The 22,006-nt window shown below is 41.5% G+C and overlaps 1 protein-coding gene across 2 annotated transcripts in view; it reads right to left on the reverse strand.

The window, feature by feature from the left end:
* Positions 1-22,006, reverse strand: part of lrba (LPS responsive beige-like anchor protein) — a 917,803-nt gene that overhangs the window by 482,662 nt on the left and 413,135 nt on the right. For both annotated transcript variants that reach the window (XM_041200623.1, XM_041200530.1), the window contains exon 36: positions 9,680-9,846. In XM_041200623.1, the coding sequence (XP_041056557.1) occupies positions 9,680-9,846 (167 nt within the window). The remainder of the gene's footprint in view (positions 1-9,679; positions 9,847-22,006) is intronic.

The following is a 22,006-nucleotide window of genomic DNA, read 5'->3' on the forward strand; positions in this document are numbered from 1 at the left end:
CCTTTTCATCTGCAACATATAAGAGGGCACTTGATATGAGTTTTCATTGAAAAATCAACCAAATTGCAGAAGGCATTTTGAAAACAATAAAAAAAATGAAATCCAATGTAATAAAAGAAATTTAAAGTATTCTGTTCCTTTGCAGCAATGGCCTTGGTCATAAGGTTTTATTCAAAGCCATCTTACAGTTGTACAATATTTTGTGTTGTCAGCTTTTTTGCCCTGTGTCAGCTTTTTTTGAAATTGTAGTCAGCTATTTTGAGTTTTATAGGTTGGCAGATATGAGACTATTGAACTTACTTGTAAAATATTATAGAGACAATGCTCTATTGTATTCTAATGACCTACTGTTTTCACATGGCACTTTCACAAAGCTGGTTAATAATTCAAGGACCCCATAGCAGTGTTACTTAAAAGAGATCATTAACTAGTCACAGATTAGTTGCTGGACTATTTCATCTGGCAATGTGTTTGGGTTAGGTCATGGTTGAATAACTGGCAGTGTACACAAGCTGTAAGGTGTGGGTGTGAGGCTTGCAGCAGTGTGAAATGGCATGAGGTTGAGGTAAAGGTATGAATGTGAAGTATGAGTCATCGTTGATCGAGATAGTTGGTTGTTGAAGATGGAGGGTCGGCTAGGGTGGGGTGGGTGAATTTCGATCAACAATGACTCATACTTCACATTCACATCTTCAGCTCAACCTCTTGCCAGTCTGCACTGCTGCAAACCTCACACAAACACACTGCCAGCTATTCAACCATGACCAAATACACTGCATCATATTCACTGACACATTTCCCTCCCTCTTGCAGTTGGTGCACATCTACAGGCAGAGGCACCTAACCAGCAGGGGACAGGCACGGTTACACGTCCTCACCGTGATGGAAGAGATGGTGCTCGTCATCACTGGAGCAGCTGTGATTGAGGATGTGGTTAGTGGAAGGGCTGAAACCACTGAAAATGACACAATGCTCACATACCTAACCATCTTACTTGTATCCCACTTGCCCCTCATCGCACAAACTCTTCTCACTTACAAAGATGCAGTTGATTTAAATATGCATCACTTGTTTGCCCCCCTCACTCCCACCTTTCAGATATCCATGAACTGCAAACTAGCCAGGCAGTGGAGCAGCAGCAGGAAGTAGAAGAAAAAAGACAGATGATAAAAAAAAATCACTCGCTGTTGCACTTGCTGGCACCAGCTCAGATACTACTGAACACTGAATACTTTAGAGGATAGTTCAGAGGTGGAATCTGCAAGAAGGGGACAGAGGTTAAGTGTGGTCTGCAGTCAAGACAGGGGAAACAGCAGCGCAGATGCCTGTGCACGTGAAGGCAAAGTCACACAAATTCTACTGCAGAGGACTCAGGTGAGGACTTTGATGGGGCAGTGTACAGGAAAAGGCTGATGGCATGCACACGAAATGCATGGTACATTGGCAGGCCGGCTAGAGAGCCTGCTGACATTGTTGTTGTCTGGCACCAACCTTGCATACTAATTCGTGTGGAGCTTGGAGCCCATCCTTTCCAGTGCGGAAGCAGTGGACAACTTCACTTGTGGGCCCAACCATGATATAGCGTCCGATGGCTGATATCTCAGCTCCTATTGCAGTGGAAGCAAAAGCCATGTAATGTCTAGGTGCTGTTGTAGAAGCTCAGTGTTGAAGTCATGCAGGTTCATCTCGCTGCCATCATGGCTGCACATATCAGTGTTCAAAAGAGCTTGTAGGGTCTCACAGCAGTCCAGCAATCTATTCTTCAAAGCCTTGCTAGGATTGCTCATGCTGCAGCCCAGAAAGTTGGAGGGGGGGGTGCGGGCGGTGATGGTGAAATGGCACCATGGAGCATGAACCTGCTGTCCTGTTTTAGGACAACAGCACTCATCCTCTCGTTGCTTGCCCTTGTTGTTGCCTGTCAGTCAGCCAGCCCAGACTACTGGCAGCAATGCTAAAGTGGCACAGTCATGACCTAGTGCTTTTAGGGCAAGAGCTGTGTACGGTCATCCTGCAAAGCCATCTGCAATCACTTCCACTGAAAGTCACAGGCTTCTACTAGCTGTGTCACAGCCATTAGGCAGGCACTAATTCAGGAAAATGCACATGGAACACAGGATCCAAAGGAGATGCACAATAGGGTGATTAGTTGACTTTTCTATGGGTTATCAGATGATTCAGCAACAGAGGGAAGATAAGCTGTAGAAACAATGTTGAATGGGAAATTGGGTCATGTTCACTGGTACCACAGGAGGATGAGCCAATCACAGACAGCCCGGCCAGGAAGGGGATGTGTTGGTTGTCTCCACTCTTCCTCTTCTGCTCCTCATATACCCAGTAGCAAGAGCTGTGTCCCTATGATGGCAAGGTTCTGCAGGATGCAGCAGACCACAACAACTTGCGATATGTGCTCTGGCATGTACTGCAGCACTCCTCCTAAGTAGCTGAGGCAGTGTAAGTGCTTCTAAAGCACCTCAACTGTCTGTTCAATTACATTTTGTAAGGCAGCATGGCTCTCGTTATATGCATACTGATGACATGTGGCATCCAGTAGCCACACTGCGCTTTCCCATGTTGGCTCAAATGCTGATGGTACAGAGGCTGCCACAGAATAAAGGCATTTTGACAGCTTCCAGAATAGTGAGCACTGACCTGCATGATGCACTGATTATGGTCACACAACAGTCGGACACTGAGGGAGTGGAGCCCTTTGTGGTTGTGGTACATCTTTGAAATTACACGCAGTACCCACAAAGTGATGCATACAGTCAATCACACTCAGTGGTTCTTTCTGGAAGGATAGAATTTAATGTATTTTCCTCTGTTTGCATATGGAGCAGCGAGCTCCCTTATACAACTGCAAGATGGTGCCTGAAAGGAGCCTTAAGTGAGTAATTTCATAATCATCATCATCTTTAACAGCCACTAGCAATGTCAACCTCACCCTACTGAGATGACAATTCTACCTGTAACAGGTGGCAATGTTTCGTGAAACAAAGACATTGCACACGCTGCTTCTCTCAGGGGTTGGGATCAGAAAATTTCTCCCTGAAGATAGTGGGTGGATATGATCTGCTGTTGAAAGCCCTTCCACATCTGATCCTGCTCCCTCTCCAATTGACTTCTGTTCCTCTCCGTCACCTCTATTCATTCCCCCAGTTATGCTGAAGACCAAGTAGGGTAGAAGCTACAGCATCTATAACTGGCAGCAAGTGGTTGAGCAGAATCACTGAATCAAGGCCTCCAGCACGTGCAACACTACTCCCTGTAAGCCTCTGCAACTTGAAGTAATCATATAAACATCCAAACATTTCTCCTAACTCAGCAACAGTCAGCAAGTAACCTGAAAGCGGTTGAGGATCCCTTTAAATAGCACTAGTGTAGCGGTCCTTCCTGATGCTGAACACACACTTAACCACGTGGGGTAAAGAGAGGGTAGGTGTTTTCAGATCAAAATGGCACTAAGATAAAAGTAAAATACTGCGGGTGCTGGAAATCTGAAATATAAGCAGAAAATAGTAGAAAAACTCAGCAGGTCTGGTAGCATCTGTGGAGAGAGAAACTTTTTTTTTGGAGGGAAGATCTCTAGAGGAGAAGTGGTCAGTGATAGTGACTACTTCTGGAGTGTTTCTCTCTCCACAGATGCTGCCAGACCTGGCACTGTTAGAGTTAAATCAGCATTAAATGTTTATCGACATCACAATCTGCAACAGTGTACTTCCAGCAGAGCAGCTAATGGCTTACCAAAATGTCATGCCCAGCCCGTACCAGAAGTATGCGCACAAAACGTGGACACAACTTTGAACTTGAAATGCTATTGTGGCCAAAAATACAATCGCTGTAGAACTCAATTTTCCACCACTAGTATTTATACAACATCCTTTAATATAAAAATAAATCCCAAGGTGTGAAGGTGTGTTGTCGAGGCCTCATCAGACAAAAATGGGCCCTGAGACAAAATTAGTAGAGTGGTGATCCAAAGTGTGATCAAAGAGGGACTGTAATGGCAGTCATAAGGATGAAAGGGAGGTCTGGTAGAGGTAGATGAACTCTGGCTGTAAAAACACTGTAAATTCCTGGACTCACACCCAAAAAAAGTCAGGATTGCAGCAGCATATTCGAGCAAGATTTATTGAACACTGCACAATTGTTTGAAAAATCAAATCCTTTTTTAAAAGCAAACTTCACATGAAATAATTTTTAATGTTAATTTCCTTTTGTCTTTGCAGGGCAAATGGTGCACAATGCCATGGAGAATAACATGGCAAGAATCCCCATGCTGACCCCACCTCATTCACATGGAAAAAGTCATGCTGTTTCATGCACTACTGTGTCTGTGACAAAGGTCGAAGTGGGCAGCATTAGTCTGAGGTAGGTACCCAATCCTCTGTTATATTTTCATGCTCCTTAATACAGATCCAACTTTCCCTTGGCATTGGATCATCAGGACACATTCAACTATTTTAATCTCATGCATTTTTGTCCCACAGGTCCAAAGCAGCCCAGGAAAGCAAGGGTGAGGTTGGTGCTGGTGGAGGATGAGTACGAGGAGGAAAGACAACATAGAGGAGGAGCTGGTGAAGCAACAAGAGGAGAAACTGATTCTGGAGGACAGTCTTGAGGCACAGTAAACATAAACTCCATACTAGGAGTCGGCTGCTGTAGGCAGAAATCCATTTGCCCGTAACCTATCAGCCCAGAATCTGGAGTCCATGACTTTAATCTTTGCTGTTCTGAGAAAACAACCAGCAGCAAGGCTTGACTACATGCCTGGGGAGTGCACATGTGTCTTAAAAGAAAAGGATGACACTCTGTATATTGAATCCACTACTCTGTACTCCAAGGGGCTGCTAAAAAATGCCACTGCTCTTGCAATCACTGCATAAAGTTTGATATTGCAATATTCTGTTCACATTTATTGATGCAGGTCTTTACGTCTTGAACTTTTATTTAATGGACCTTAATCTTAAAGTACAACAAAAAATTGCTACAGGAGTTACAAATAGATCAATCCCAGCACTTTTAAATCTAACACAAATCATTAGCAGTTCTACAATAAAATGTTTTCAGTACAACAATTGTAACAATGTTCAATTCAGTACATTTTTCTGATATTTTATAAGCCTGCTTGTCCTAGGCCATGTGTGTGAACAGGATGTTTAAGCATCCTTGCTTAATTTTTTTTAAGATCTTGCCAGTTTTTATAAACCTACTATCACATTATATATTGCAATCACTTAAAGATCAGTGTGTCTCTTAAAGGTTACAGTTCCAAGGTTTGTTAGAGGTCAATTATCTCAACCACAGGACATTGGTGCAGGAGTTCCTCAGGGTACTATCCTAGCCCAACCATCTTCAGCTGTTTCATCAATGACCTCCTGTTCATCATAAGGTCAGAAGTGGGAATGCTCGTTGATGATTGCATAATGTTCAGTACCATTTGCAACTCCTCAGATACTGATGCAGTCCATGCCCATATGCAGCAAGGCCTGGATAACATACAGGCTTGGGCTGATAAGTGGCAGGTAACATACACGCCACACAATGGCCATCACCAACAAGGGAGAATCTAACCATCTCCCCTTGAAAATCAATGGCATTACCATTGCTGAATTCCCCACTATCAACATCCTGGCAGTTGCCATTGATCAGAAACAGAACTAGACCAGCCATTTAACTGCTGTGGCTACAAGTGCAGGTCAGAGGCTTGGAATTCTGCAGCAAGTAACTCATTTCCTGACTCCCCAAAACCTGTACACCATCTACAAGGCACAAGTTAGGAGTGTGATGTAATACTCTCCATTTTCCTGGATAAGTGCAACTCCAACAAAACTTAAGAAACTCAATGCCATCAAGGACAAAGCAGCCAGCTTCAACGGCACCCCATCCACCACTTCAAAAATTCACTCCCTCCACCACTGACGTACAATGACAGCAATGTGCACCATATACAAGATGCACTGCAGCAACTTACCATGCATCCTTCAACAGTGCTTTGCAAACACACAATCTCTTCCACCTAGAATGGGAACACCACCACCTGAAAGTTCCCCTCCATGCCACAGACTAACCTGAGCTTGAACCCTATCACCATTCCCTTACTGTCACTGGCTGAACTCTTTTCCTAACAGCACTGTGGGTATTCCTACACCACATGGACTACAGCAGTTCAAGGTGGCAGCTCACCACCAACTTCTCAAGGGACATTAGGGAAGGGGCAACAAATGCTAGCCTAACCAACAACACCCACAACCTGCAAAAGAATAAATTTTTAAAAAACTGTGGATGGCACAAACTAAACATTCAGGCTTTGTGGATGCAGTCTTTAAACATCTCTGCCAGGATTGCCTATGACAGCTTGGCTTCTCAAAACACCAACTCACCCAAGCGTGCATGACCCTTGAATTTGGCACCTGACACTCAGGATCTTCTGGTTCCACGTGTCCCTCCTTAGATGCGTTCAGGCTCAAACCTTCTCTGGATGCAAAGTTGTGCGGAGCACAGCAGACCACATCTGCCTTTGTTACCTTTTCAGCACATGCATTTGCGCACCATCTGACATATCAAGGCACCTTTAGAATCCCCTAAGGTCCTTCCCTCCACCATCCTGATGGCTACATGATTGAACACTCTTCCGCCTAGTTTTACATCACCTGGAGTGATATCATCAAATATGGCATTAACGGTTTGGTCTTATCCACTAAAATCAAACCACCGACTCGCCTCTCCTGTCCAAATAAGATGATGGTCCAAGCCAGATGAACATGTTACGACATCTCTCCACGTGCTGGGCATTCACTTTCAGTATTCACTGTTGGATATAATGGACGTCTTCTTATTGATGCAAGTCACTTGGTTCTCAAGGGTTTTCATTGCCGCACAGGTCCGACTGAAGGCCCCTGAATCCTGGGGAAGCTAGCAAGCCTGTGGAACTAAATGACTCTGCTTATTTATTCCTCCCAGAACATGCCATACATGCAGTGCTTTGCCAAGAGTAATCTGTCACCATCTGAATATATGACCTTACATCTCCCTAAATTATGTTATGTAGGCCTCCTGTCGATGATCAGAAGGATCTAGAACAGTGAAGTACAGTATCTTCATCTCAATGGTTAATGCCTTTCAAGGATGTAGACCACAACTTTAGTCAACATTAAGAATCACACAGACCTGATGAACTCTCTGTGCATACAGCTCCATTAATTCTCTCAAAAATGCATTGCCTGAAAACTCCGGCGGGATTGTAGTGGTGTGGGGAATGGGGGTGCATACAGGCAACAATGAGTGGACTGGTGTCTCCATGCATGGTGCCTCTTTCTCAAGACCTTCTGTCTCTGCTGAGTCCCCTTCCGTAATTATGGTCAAGAGTGTTGTCCTGGATGGAAAGGCCATTGAAGATGATGATTGTTTCTTCTGGAAATGGTGAAATGGGAAGGGTTCTTAAAATTCTTGGTTTCAGAAATGTATAGCAGTATGGGGAACTTCAGAAAGAAATTAGTCAAAGAAAATTGCAAACAAAATTTCTGTTGGCTGCATATTCAATGGAATGGAGCTAAGTTAAGTAGGGTTTTCGGTAATACAACTTGGGAATGCAGCGCAGGTTGAGAAAATTAATGCTTAGTGAAGTTCTGAGTTAAGTTACTTAAACATGAATTTTCTCAGTACAAAATGGCACAACTTGTTATTTATGCCATCTTTTGCAACATTTTGGAACTTCAGGGCCTTTCCGACAAATTGTCAATACTGATCACAACAGTCCTACTCTCATGTGAGCTGACACGCTCTTTGCTAGACTGGGCCAGATGCTTTAATCATCCAACAACTTTCCTAATCTTTAAAGTCTACTGCAAGCCTCCACTGCAGTTCTTAAGTATCGCCCCTAAAGTTACAGGGTTAGTCCAAAACATAAATCACTCTGGGTATATTTGGAATTTGGAACAATATTTCTATAAAGTTAAATTTTCAATGAAAAACACTGGCATGAATTTTAGGCTCCCCTGCTAGTGGGCTTGTAGATGAGGGAAGGGGTGGGGGGGGGCATAAAATTCCTTAGATGGGCTTCCCGCTGGGCTCTCACCTGCCCCAACCTCTCTGCAATTTTCCCCACCCTTGCTCCAACTGAGGCCGTTAAGTGGCCAAGTATTGATCATTTAAGGGCAGTTTCCCATCCAGCTTCAATTGTTAGGCTGGAGGGAGAAGTTCCGGATTCGGGGGAAGCCCGAAAATAATTTGCTTCAGGCCTTGGGTGGGAAGGCGGGGGGTGGGGGCCTTCATCTCTATCAGGAAACCCCTTTTAACTTCAGGAGCCACGCCCACACTTATGGTCCAGTAACCACAGGACGTCCCTCCCCAACCCAGCTTCTCCAACACCACAATCCCCCACTGTCCACCCCTCCCAGGCCTCCCTTACCCTCCCCACCCTGAGACCCCAAAACTTACCTCTTCCTGGAATCCCGGGATTTCGGCTCCAGGGAATGCATGCAGTCCAATCAGATTGGCTGGCAGCTCTTGAAGGCGGGACTTTCTTCTGAGTGAGGGGTGAAAGTCCCATCTGCAGCCAATTAATGCTCGTTGGAGCATGAAATCACTGCGGGCAGACAATGTCAACGGGAATGTGTTCCCCACTGACTCTTTGGATGGTAGGATGGGAAACACTACCATCCTAAAAATCCTGGCCATTGTTTCTAGAACACATGAGAAATCAAAGGAATGTTTTAGGTTTTTTCTGAATTATTTATGTTAGGCAATGTCAGTATCCAATTTTTTAAAGTCAATGTATTAACTGCATTTTCCTAATCAATTGGAGAGAATAACAACTATTTGAGAGCCATTAAATAATTTAAATAAAATAGTTTTGTGGGATCCAAGAGCTCAAAAATTTGAAAGAAATTTTTCCTCGCTGTATAATCACATTTTGTGTTGAATAAACTCAGTCTTTCCTTGCTTCAACATTTAATCAAATACAATTAAATACATTTGCGGTTTATCGTTCAAGTCTTCGTTCTTTATTTTCTTTCAAAAACAATTTCAGGTTTAAATGTAATTTAACCAAAAGCTATCAAGTAAATTCAAACACAATGAACATCAATAAGTGTTTTGTAATTTTAATCTCAATTAGTTAAATTTAGGATCAAAAACAGTTGTCAGGTACATCAGAGGGAGCATCCACTATCAACTCTATGAGTTTGAGACAACATGATCTATATGAAGACACAGGCCACAGTCAATTACTATGGATACTTAGCCAAGTAATCAATCTGTGCTAATGGCACACTTACACTGTGAAGCACTTACCTCTTAAAAAAAGTACATTTAATATAAATGCAGTGCAATATTTTAACATACATGTAAGGTAATCACAGTCATTAGAATAGAGCAAATCATGATTGTACTTTCCTGATAAATACTTAAGCATTTGTCCTTCCTTCATGGCCTCAGTACGATTACATCTGGTGTATTTGATGAAACCTTGAGGTAATATATCAGCACGTTGAATTGAATAGCTCCATCAGGAGTGTAGCAATGGACTAAACATATTTATAATCTCCATGTTTAAGTTTAATGACTTCTAACATTATATTTCAAGATGTGTTAAGGTATACTCACTGAAGCTCAAGCTCATGCAAATCCTCACAGCAACCCAATTCTGAACCAAACTAGAAGTTTAAACCAGTGGATTTACCTTAGCGAAGAGCTTCCCCAAGCACCTTGCTTGTCTGTCAATATGTTGATAATCTTCTGTATCAGCTGAGTGGATGTCACATGATCTCGATACTTTGCAGCTCTTATTAGGTGATCACACATCTTTTCTTCTTCACGTCTTTCTGCTGAATACTGGGCACACAGAGACTATCGAGAAAAAAACAGGAATAATATTGTATCTTTTACTTACAACCTTATAACTCTTACAATCAGGCACTTCAAGCCAGAAAGGCTGTAGGGAATAGGGTCACATTGTTGCTATCTATTTCACTGATGTTACTACTGGACAAGTCAGATCCCAGGGTGAAACATAGCTTGGTAGATCCTAACTTTTATTTTTTGTACAGAAATGTGGCGAGTAGCCACTGAACAGAGCCACAGGAATCAGCTGATAAACTTTTAACAAAAGAATAAGATATTTATTAATCAGGAAACGGTGAACTATATTACAATACTCTTTCAACCACAACTATACCTTTACAGGTATATACAGATTTGTGTTATCCTTACAAAAAGCTATCTTGTGCTCTAATGTTCACAGTAAGTGCACAGTCCATGTAAACCAATAGGTGACCTGTGGTCAGACACACCACACTCTGAAACCATGTGACAGATGCCACCCCAAACAGATGCTATGGATCGCTCATTAACTCTCTCCAGACACTTGTCACACTGTGAGCCAACCCATCTCACTGAACTCCGTCTTTCACAAGGGGTTTCCAATCGCTATTCTTGAAGAACTCACTTTAAAATCTTCTCGCAAATGATGCTTTCTCTCGGATGCCTTCTACAAGGGTCCACCTCCAGGGTTGTGAACTTTCCTTCCGATGTTCCTCTCCCCTGACTTGCCACATGCACTCAAGCTTCGCCTTCCACGCACACACTCATATACTCAGCCATACCAACGGAACACCACTGCTTCACATGCCCATAGTAAGGAGCCGCAAACTTATGGCTGTCTCTTCAGGTCCAATGGCTTCTCACAAGCCCATTTTGCCATGATTCTGCTCCTGCAGCTTTCTCTCTTTAATTCGGAGCCTCTACCCCTTACTTTCAATTTCACTGAACAGGACCAGTTCAGATGCTTGTTCTTTTTCCTTGACTTCAGTGTCTTCCTGGGACTTTCTTCTGTCCCTCTCCCTGGTTTCTGGGACTTTCTGCTTTTCTTCTAGGAAGTCTGCTCTCTGCAATTCCCACTCTTGTGTTCAGCTTCTCCTGTGCCTCACTGTGTAATGGTGTTTTCCTTCGGAGTCATCTGACACCGTTTCTCGCTGTTTCACTTTTGGGGTCGTTCTTTCCCTTCTGCACAGGGCTCCCTTTAAATCTAAAAAGTTGAATAAGATCAAACTGCTGGTTCCTGGCCTGAAAATGAGAATATGCCCCAACAGCATATGTGCTCTGGCCAGCACATGCGCAGAAGCCAAAGATCGCAAAAAGGAATGATCTGCGCATGTACGGCCTTTACAGGGCAGGTGCATGGGTGGAGAATGCTGAGGCCTACTGGGAATTCCCAGTCTCCAAGACCCAATCTCTATTTTTAAAGATAAATTTTTCTTTTTCTGGGGTCTGCACATACAACACATACATAATTCATATTGCTAATTCATATCAGTAAGAGGCACACGATCAGTGAAGGGAGGCTTCGGCCTGAGTGAGACAGAGAGAGCAAGTATATTTAGGAATTTGGTTCCAAATGGGCATAGGTGGAAAGAGGTGGTTTAGGTAAGGTTTACTGCAAGAAGTGTGACTTAGAATAGAGTGCTGGGAGTTAGGAAAGGAAAGGAAAGAGGTGCTCTTTTGCTTTCTTTCTCAGCTTTCAGCAAGTGGTTGTGCTCTGCTACAGGTGAAGCTGGTTATTTGGTGAGTATATGGTAAGTGACGAAGGTTTATTTTATTCCTAAGGCTCAAAAAGTCTAGCAACTGGTGGTAAGGTTAATAAAATATATAAACACAAAAGTAAAATACATGATTGAATAAAATAATTAAATAGTTAATTAGATCACATTAAAGATGTCAGGATAGGTGATGTGTCACAGCTGCAGCATGTGTGTACTCCTGGATGTCTGTTTGATGCATGGCAAACACATCTGCAGTAAGTGTTTGACATTTGAGTGGCTTCAGCTCAAAGTTTATGACCTGGAGGCTGAACTACAGACACTGCAACGCTTCAGGGAGGGGGAAAGATACCTGGATTCTATGAACCAGCAGGCAGTCACACCTCTTAGGACAGGGTCTTCTGATTCGGTCAGGGACAGGAAAGTGCGACTGCGAGTGAGGCAGGTAAGGAGACTTAGGGCAGGAATGCAGAAATCTCAGCCCATGCAATTGTCCAACAGGTTTGAGGCTTTTTCAGCTTGTTTGGATGAGAATGGGGGCTGCAGGATAGATGAGCTAACTGGCCATGACACCATGGTACAGGAAGTCATTAAAGTGAAGGGAGCAAAAAGGAATGTAGTGGTTGTAAGGGATAGTATAGTCAGAGGGATTGACACCATTCTCTGCAGCAAAGAGCATGAGTCCAGACAGCTGTGCTGCCTGCCGAGTGCTAGGTTTTGGGACATCAGCTTAGGGCTGGAGATGAACTTGCAGTGGGAGAGGGAGGACCCAGTCGTCGTGGTCCATGTAGGTACTAACAACATAGGCAGGACAAAGGAGGTGGTTCTGCATATTCAGTATGAGGACCTAGGCACCAAATTAAGAAGCAGAACCTCAAAGGTCATAATCTCTGGTTTATCACCTGAGCAACGTGCAAATTGACATAGGGAAAATCAGATTATGGAGATAGATGTGTGGCTCAAAGACCGATGTAGGAGAAGTGGGGTCTGGTTCATGGGGCACTGGCACCAGTCCTGGGGAAAGTAGGATCTGTACCGTTGGGACAGTCTATACATGAATTGTGCTGGGACTGGTGTTATGAGCCACATAACTAGGAAATAGAGAGGGTTTTAAATAGTGGAGGCAAGGGATCAAATTTGGGAAGATGTGGTAAATCAAAGAGCAGATACAAGGCAAAAGAAAAAGGTATTAGGGGAAATGAAAAACAGACCATGACAGGAAGGGATAGAGTGTACAAATCTGACAGTAAATCAATAGATGAAACTGGAGGTTATAAAAAGAAAAGGATAAAACTAAAAGCTCTATCTGAATGCATGTAGCGTTCGAAACAAAACATGAACTGGGTGCACACAGAAATAAATAATTACAATTTGATAGCCATTACAGAGACATGGATTGGAACCTGAACATTGAAGGCTACAGGATATTTAGGAAGGACAGGAAGTGAGGAAAAGGTGGAGAGGTGGCTCTGTTAGTTAATGATGGTATTGGCACAGTAGAGAGGGATGACCAAAGTTCAGGAAACCAGGATGTGGAAACTGCTTGGGTAGAGATGAGAAATGGTAAAGGCAGCAAGTCACTTGTGGGAGTTGTGTGCATGCCCCTTAATAGTAACCACATCGTAGGGCGGAGGGTAAAGGAAGAAATAAAGAGAGCTTGCCTGAAAGGCACAGCGATAATCATTGGAGATTTTAATTTACATACAAACTGGAAAAGTCAAATGGGCAAAGATAGCCTAGGTGAGAGGTACATTGAATGTTTCTGGGATAGTTTCTTAGGACAGCATGTTCTGGAGCCAACCAGAGAACAGGCTACACTAGACCTGGTGTTGTGCCCCTGGTTAGCAGTGACCAAATATGATTGAATTTTACATTCAGTTTGAAGAGAGAGGAGTGGGTTGAGACTATGTTTTTAATCTTAAATAAGGACTATTATGAGGGCATGAAAGCTGAGCTGGCTAAAGTGAATTGGCAAATTAAGTTAAGGGATAGGTCAATAGCAGTGGCTAGTATTTAAGGGAATATTTCAGAATGCACAGAATAGGTACATTCCAACGAGTAAGAAAAAGTCCAAGGAATGGACACACCATCTGTGGTCAACTAGAAAGGCTAAAGATAGTATCAAACTTAAAAGAAAAGCATATAATTGTGCAAAGATAAGTGGCAGGTCAGAAGATTGGACAGAATATAAGGATAGCAAAGAATGGCTAAAAGACTAATAAGAAGGGAAAAATTAGGGCATGAGAGAAAGCTAGCCAAAAATATAAAAACAGATAGTAAGAGTTTTTATAAATATTTTTTTTTTAAAAATTAACAAAGTAAGCATTGGTCCTATAGAAAGTGAGTCTGGAGAATTGACAGTGGAAAGTCAGGAGATGGCAGATGAATTGAACAGGTATTTTGCATCAGTTTTCACTATAGAGAATACAAGTAACATCCCAGAAGCAGCTACAAACCAGGAAATGGGAGGGAGGAACTCAGGAAAATTACAATCACCAGAGAAGTGCTGCTGAGTAAATTGTTGGAGCTGCGGGCTAACAAGAGCCTGGGTCCTGATGGACTTCTCCAAGGGTCTTAAAAGATGTGTCTGGTGAGACAGCTGATGCATTAGTTTTAATTTTCCAAAACTCCCTAGATTTGGGGAAGGTCCCATTAGATTGGAAAATAGCAAATGTAACTCCACTATTCAAAAAGGGAGGGAGACAGAAAGCAGGAAAGTACAGGCCAGTTAGCTTAACATCTGTCGTAGAGAAAATGTTAGGAGCTATTATTAAAGAAGTTATAGTAGGGCACTTGGATAAGCACAAGGTCATCAAGCAGAGTCAACATGGTTTTGTGAAAGCGAAAGTGTGTTTAACCAACCGTCACAACTCACTGAGGATAGTGCGCTGCAATATCAAGCCCCACTGCTCCCCGAGCCAGGACAAATGTGAAAAGGCTTGATCGACCCACCTAATTGTTTAACTTAAGTTAACAGAATATGAGCACCAGGTTCGTAAACTTAATAAGTAAATAACTGTCTATTGAACACATTGTCTTTAATCTAGACTCTACCCCTTCTTAAATCCTAATACACACACATGCAAGACACATTAAACACATAAAAACATGGATTTTAAGGTTGGGATAAAACAGTTCAATAGCACCAATTCTGGAGTACAGGATTTGATGGGTTGATTATGATCGATATCTTCCAAATTCCTTTCAGTTCCTTGTTGATGACACAAGGTGGTCTTCCAGCACTTTCAGACTTTAGTTCACTGTTTAAGCACTTGCCTTTCAATGTTTCTAACAGTAATTGGCCTCTTGACAGGGGTTTTCAGAGAGAGCAGGTTATAGAGATATGAGGAGAAAAAGCCAGCTAGCTATTATTGTAGTATTACTGGAATCTTACGCACACAGGAGAGGGTGGGGGGAGGTTTAGGTCTTTTTCCTTTCAGGCTAGGAGCTATTCTGCTGCACTGCTCTCACACATAACTTGTTCAGGAGCCAATTAAAACGTTGTTGCCAGGCAGTTCTCCATTAGACTAGACTCCCCCTTGGCTCTATCCTGTCTTTCATGGTATGTACTGTTCCAGGACAGCAACATTGTATATATATCCCTCACACTGCTCCAGTAGACATGTCCTTCAAACTGCAGCTATTGCAATTTTAATCCACACTCCAACAGAAATAAAAGGAGATGTTCTTTACACAACTTATTGGAGTTCTTTGAGGAAGTAACATGTGCTGTGGATAAAGGACAGCCAGTGAATGTATGGTACTTAGCTTTCCAGAAGGCATTTGTTAAAGTGCCACATCAAAGGTTATTGTGGAAAATAAAAGCTCATGGTATAGGGGGTAACATATTGGCATGGATAGAAGATTGGCTGGCTAACAGGAAGCAGATTTAGGCATAAATGGGTCTTTTTCAGGTTGGGAAGATATAAGGAGTGGTGTGCCACAGGGATCAGTGCTAGGACCTCAACTGCTTACAATTTATATAAATGACTTGGGTGATGGAATGGTTCCTAATTTGCTGATGAAACAAAGATAGGTAGGAAAGTGAGTTGTAAAAAAGAGGCTACAAAAAGATATACAAGTTAAGTGAGAGTGGGCAAAGGTCTGGCAAATGGAGTACAAAAATGTGAAATTGTCCATTTTGGCAGGAAGAATAAAAAAGAAACATTATATAAATGGTGAGAGATTGCAGAGTTCTGCGGTGCAGGGGGATCTAGGTGTCCTAGTGTATGAATCACAAAAGGCTGGTATGCAGGTATAGCAAGTAATTAGGAAAGCTAATAGAATGTTATCATTTATTGCGAGGCGAATTCAATACAAAAGTAGGACAGTTATGCTTCAGTTGTACAGGGCACCAGTGAGACCATTTCTGGAGTACTGTGTACAGTATGGGTCATCTTACTTAACTATAGATGTAAATGCGTTGGAAGCAGTTCAGAGAAGGTTTACTAGGCTAACACCTGGAATGGGTGGGTTGGCTGATGAGGAAAGGTTGGACAGACTAGGCTTGTATCCGCTGGAGTTCAGAAGAGTAGAAGGTGACTTGACTGAAGCATATAAGTTCCTGAGGGGTCTTGACAGGGTGGACGTGGAGACGATGTTTCCTCTTGTGGGAGAATCTAGAAATAGAGGTCACTGTTTTAATATAAGGGGTCACCCATTTATAACAGAGATGAGGTGAATTTTTTTCAGAGGGCTCAGAGTCTTTGGAACTCTCTTCCTGAAAAGGTTAAGAAGCAGAGTCTTTGAATATTTTAAAGGCAGAGTGGAAAGATTCTTGGTAAGCAAGGGATTGATAGTAACCTCAAACCTGCACCCCGATAACCTATCAGATCAGCCATGATCTTATTAAGTGGCGGAGCAAACTCAAGAGACTGAATGGCCTACTCCTGTTCCTTGTTCATATGTTCATAGGTGATGATAATCAGAGAAATTCTTATCATTATATTTTTCTGACAGTGTACACTTTCATCCTCTGAGACATGTCCAGGGCAGGTCTGTGTCAATACAAGAAATCACCAGCTATCACTCCATAGATGATCCTATGGAGAGAAAAGCAAAGCTTACATATTTCTCCCAAGCAATAACAGGTTAAATTTTTAATGACATGGAAAGTTATTAATTGGTTATTAAAAATAAGGGGTAGGTTATTTGGATAGCCTCTGAAAACAGGCACAGGAATCACAATTCATGATTAACATTCACCCAATGGTTGGGCTGCAAACAGCATGCTACCTATAGCCAGTGGTAACCACACTGCTCAGTGGCATCACACATCAGTAGTGGATCTGAAATTGTACTTCCTTGCACTTAGTAAATCTAAACTGCAATTCTTAAATGCTTGCACCTCTTAAAGGAGAGGCATATGTGGCTAAGCACTGGCCGCCATTCAGGAACTGAATCTACCTTGGAAAATAATGAAGAATAACACAACATGGGGGAGAGCAAGCTTCAAGGTTTCCAGGTGCTGCACTGGAGGCCTTGGTAGTGCTGGATATAATGGTGAAAATTCATGCATTCACAGGGGGTCAGAAGGCCCTCGAAACATGCACTCAAAAGGCTGCCGAGGTAGATAGCCAAGGAGCTCTGTGCCAGGAGTCAAGTCCCAAGGACCTGGCTGCAGTGTCGCAAGATGTTCAGTGACATCTCACAAGTGGTTGAGGTTAATGAATGTATCTGCAAATGCCAAACCTTGCCAACTGCACTACTAACCTCAGACACTTCTCAATTCACTACAACCCTATGACTCACCTACCGGCAATATCATCAGGACTCATAGCCAACATTCATATGCTCCACTAAAGCCTCACATACTTAGCATTGCTGCAGCCTCACATTCACATCATACAGCTGGCACATGCTGCTAGCTATTCAACCTTGACACCTACATCAGCCAAACAGATTGCATGACACTCACTGACGCACACTTTCCTCTATCCAGCAGGAGAAGGTGATGCAAACTGAAAGTAACAGGAACTAACCAGAAAGAGACAGGTTTGCCCGCATACCCTAATAGAGGTGACATTGCTACATTTATTGGAAGTGCAACTGCTAAGCCTGTGGCTAGTGGCAAAGCTGAATCAATTGAAGATGACAGCATCCTCAAACTGAATCCTCCTCCTCAGATTCCACCTCATCATCATTTCACAATGCACCTCTTATCTTTATATGCCTCCATGCCCCACCCCAACACCTTACAACAGCCTCACCCTGTGTCTTTCTTCCTTCACATACCCAAGAAGCACAGCCGGACCAGGCTGTGGGGGAACAAGAGATTGATGATGAAGAAGATACACCATCGTTCAATTTCAGTTCTCTCTTACTCCATGGGGAAGACTGACTAGTGGTTTGTGTAGAAGGCTTAAAGTCAGGGAAAGGCCCTTCAGCACTTGCCACACCAGACTTTTGTAACTTGAAACAACAATGAAAAGCACCAAACACTTGTAAGACTGTACCAATTGCTACAATCAACAGCTAACCATTAAGTAGCTGGTGATCCCTTTAATTAGCATTTAGTGGAGGTGAGCATACTCCCTACTGATAATGCTTAGCCATATGAAGAGTCAGCGCTGGCTGAAGTGTCAAGTTCCAAAAAAGTAGCACTGGCATCAAATGGGCAATGCAGCCATTGACATCATGACCTGCCTGCTCTGTATAGACCTTTATTGTATGCAAGCTAATACCATCACCAATATAGTGACTTGCAACAAAAGTGTGCCTACGTGCATCAGATGCATTTTGTTCCCAAACTGCACCTGCAGTGCCCAAACGACTACCAAGCCCATTTTTATGCCCAAATCACATGAAAATCCAAAATTTAAGTTCATGATTACACTTAAATTAGTCACTTATGAAAAAAATTCATAATGATTTACAAATAGCCAAAAACATGCCCACTTAATGCATTCAGCATTAAAACATAAATATTTAAAGAATCACAATTCCCTTTCCACAAGTGATATTTTTTGAGATGGGGTATGGGATTGCACCAACTACACAGTGTCAATTAGGTGAGCAATGCATAATGAGACAAACATTTCACTAAGCTTTGTAAACTTGTTTTTTATATTGAGTCTAATTTTAAACTTTTAGAATGCTTGGAATAGATCTGTTCATGTGAGAATTACCAAACAAAAAGTTCAACCCTTGCACAAAAGGTTTTGCAACTTTGACAAAAAATAACAAACCATGTAAACGTGCATAATTTAAGATTTTAAGCATTATAGAGAAACAATGTTGCACTTCAAAGAAATGTTGAATGTTATTTTTTACACTCAGATATTTACTGTTTTACATTACACATACATTTTTGCATTAAATATGTATTTGGAGTGTTGTGTTAGAAATGTGATTATTCTCTTGCAAAAGCATTTCCTCAGATAAAATTCTGTAAAATTATTCTTGCTGGTGTGTAATTGGAAGGTGGACCAAAACTGCAGATCGCATGCTGTATAAATATATGGTAGTACCAGCTTCACATTGCTGCAACAGTTTTAGGAATATGAGAGATCTGGAAATTAAATTTATTTAATTATGTTTCCTTCTCTGAATGTACACTTTTCAAGAGCTGATCAATGTTGTTCACCTACAAATGCAGGCAGAAGAGCATTCAGGAAATATGATAAGGGTGCAAAATAGAGAGAGAAAACAAGCAGATGGAATAAAGTGTACAGTAAATGTCTTACAAAGTGCCCTATTATTTACAATTGGGAACCTCCTCCACAATTTACCCATTAACTTTTCAAGTCTGACATATAATCCATAGATATAAATCATGTTAGCAAGTTACTCTTTTCCTTTTATCAATCTCTGTCTCTTTAAAGAATATTAAAGAGAAGTTTGACCTAAAACAAGTGATAAAAAGGAAATCAAACAGCACTTTGTAAATGGCAGGATGGACTTGCATTGTGTTAAATGGTAAATGTAATGGGGAACCATGTACCTGCACTAGCATAGTATTACAAATATGCTGTGCTATGCTACTTGACTCACTTTAGGCCACATTGACAGCTTCTACTGAACTTTGATCCGATAAAACAGGCCTGACAAAAAGCTTTGAAGTATGCCAGCTACATCCTCTAATTTGGTTCTAATTTTCTCAAGTTTCAATGGTCCCAAAGGATGTTATTTGAGAGAGAAAACTCTCACAACGGGCTCCCTTGCTACTGATGCAGATACACATCTAATAAGCTTCACGAGGGTAAAAAGCGATTCAATCCTACAGTTTATAGATTTTTGGACTGGAACTCCCCTATCTCAAATTTAACATTAGTTCTGTTTAACAAAAAAGAAATAACATGAGAAATTATTAAAACCTCCAGGAGATGGCATATAAAAATTAAAGCTTAAGAATACAATAGTGAACTAAAGTCATCCAATGACAAAGTCTGACAGTCATGTTCAAGTGATGCCTTTGTCATCTCTTGTTTTGAAGTACTGATTTGCTTCAGTATGGAAAGTATAATCCAATGAAACAGTTATAGCATGATAATAGCCATCAAGGTTAACGTAGTCAGAGTACTCAAACAGCATTTGGCTTCTTGGTTTTAGAGGACTGCCTGTGATGTGAAAATACAAGACTTTAAAAATAATACTTTGTATAAAACCTGAACTTATAAATTTATCTCTAATACAGATAAATTGATTTAAAATAGAAGCTGCAATAAGTACCATTCTTTGTTTCCTACTTCAAGGCAAGATGGGTGAAGCAGTTTGAGCTTTAAAATAATTGCCCTGGATCTGACACTGGTATCATCAATGCAACTCCATCACCAGTTCGATAGGAAGTGTGTTTCTACAGAGTATAAACACTACTTCTTAGAGAAACATTCTGCATATAATTGAATTTAGTAAACTTCCAACAGAGATATCAAAATTCAATGCAAGGTTTCCCTCCCTTATACCTCTGGACATATAGTTGGAAGCAAACCATTCGACAATTACTGCCATTTGGTTTTTTTCTCTATGCTGCTTGCATAAATAACAGCCAAATTATGAAGCTGAAATTACTGAAACCTTGTGAACCTGAGCAGCTTTCGCACACCTTGAGTACCATTTCCATTCAATGTAAAGCAGTCATGCAAAGAAATATGGATTCTATTACTGTGTAAACTTTGTTTATCCAAATACAAGATAATGCTCAGGAATATACTCAAGCAGTCTGAAATTATGTAGTATGAAAGTTTAAAAACTGAGGCAAATATTTTAAATGTAGCTTTGTTTTGTCCTTGGCCAAACTATCTTAAGTTGTTTCATCAATGACCTTCCTTCCATCATAAGGTCACAAAGTGGGGATGTTCGTTGATTACTGCATAATTTTCAGCATCATTCATGACTCCTCATATACTGAAGCGGTCCATGTCCAAATGCAACAAGACTTGGGCAATACCCATGCTTGTGCTGACAAGTGGCAAGTAACATTCAAGCCACACAAGCGCCAGGCAATGACCATCTCTGACAAGAGAGAATCTAACCATCATCCCTTGATGTTAAAATTTGTTGGGTTATCAGCAGTTTGACCGCTAGCCCCCCAATATCCTTCTTTTAAGTCCAAGTGCAGCATTATGATTAGTTGCTCATGAAGTGCTTTCCTTAAAGATTGCTAGTACAATAATAGCAAAACACTGCATTATCTTGCACAAACTAGTCTGCAGTTGGAAAAAAATCTCAACAGATCAATGAATCTTTGTACTCAAATTAATAACATTCAACAACATGGTCTAGATAGAAACAGGCTGACCGATTCCAAAGGTTAAGAGGTAGATGATCTAATTGAGGTGTTTAACATGATGGATGTGTTTGGTAGAATAGTGAACAAGATAATTAATTCCTTTGATGGAAGAGTCCAGGACAAAGGGGCATAGTCTTAAAATATGAGCTGGTTAAACCATGCTGATGTGTGCAAGAGGGCTTAAGAGTGACCAATGTTTTGCCTATTTCAAACAAGGCAATAGAGCTAACATTAGTAATTACAAGCCTAAAAAATTACATTTGCAGCCGAGAAAATACTGGAATCCGCAAGTAAAGACGTAATTATTAAATATCGAGATGAAGAAAAAAATCACCAGAAGTATCCAACATGGTTTTTGGAAAGGAAATTGTGCTTCGCAGACCAAAGGCTTCTTGGAGGCTGAAACAAATATGCTCGGGAAGAGAAATTTAGTCCATGTGGCGCACATGAAAGTCTTTGACGAGGTACCCCACCTACTATCTGGAGAAGAGTAAGTGGGGTGGAATTAGGGAAAGGCTGGCTAATTTAATTAATGCTTGTTGGAAAGGACAAAGCAAGATGTAGGGATTTTTCTCTCAGAGTAATTGCAAATAAGTTGCATTGTCTCACAGTTCTGTTCTTAACATCTTTTCATTATGTACATAATTGAATTGGATATAGGATTAAGGGTGTTCAAATTTGCAGACAATACTAAAATGTAAGATACAGTAATTAATTCTGAGGACCAAAGGAATTTACAATG

The sequence above is a fragment of the Carcharodon carcharias genome, chromosome 1 (assembly GCF_017639515.1).
Source record: "Carcharodon carcharias isolate sCarCar2 chromosome 1, sCarCar2.pri, whole genome shotgun sequence".
Lineage (NCBI taxonomy): Eukaryota > Metazoa > Chordata > Chondrichthyes > Lamniformes > Lamnidae > Carcharodon > Carcharodon carcharias.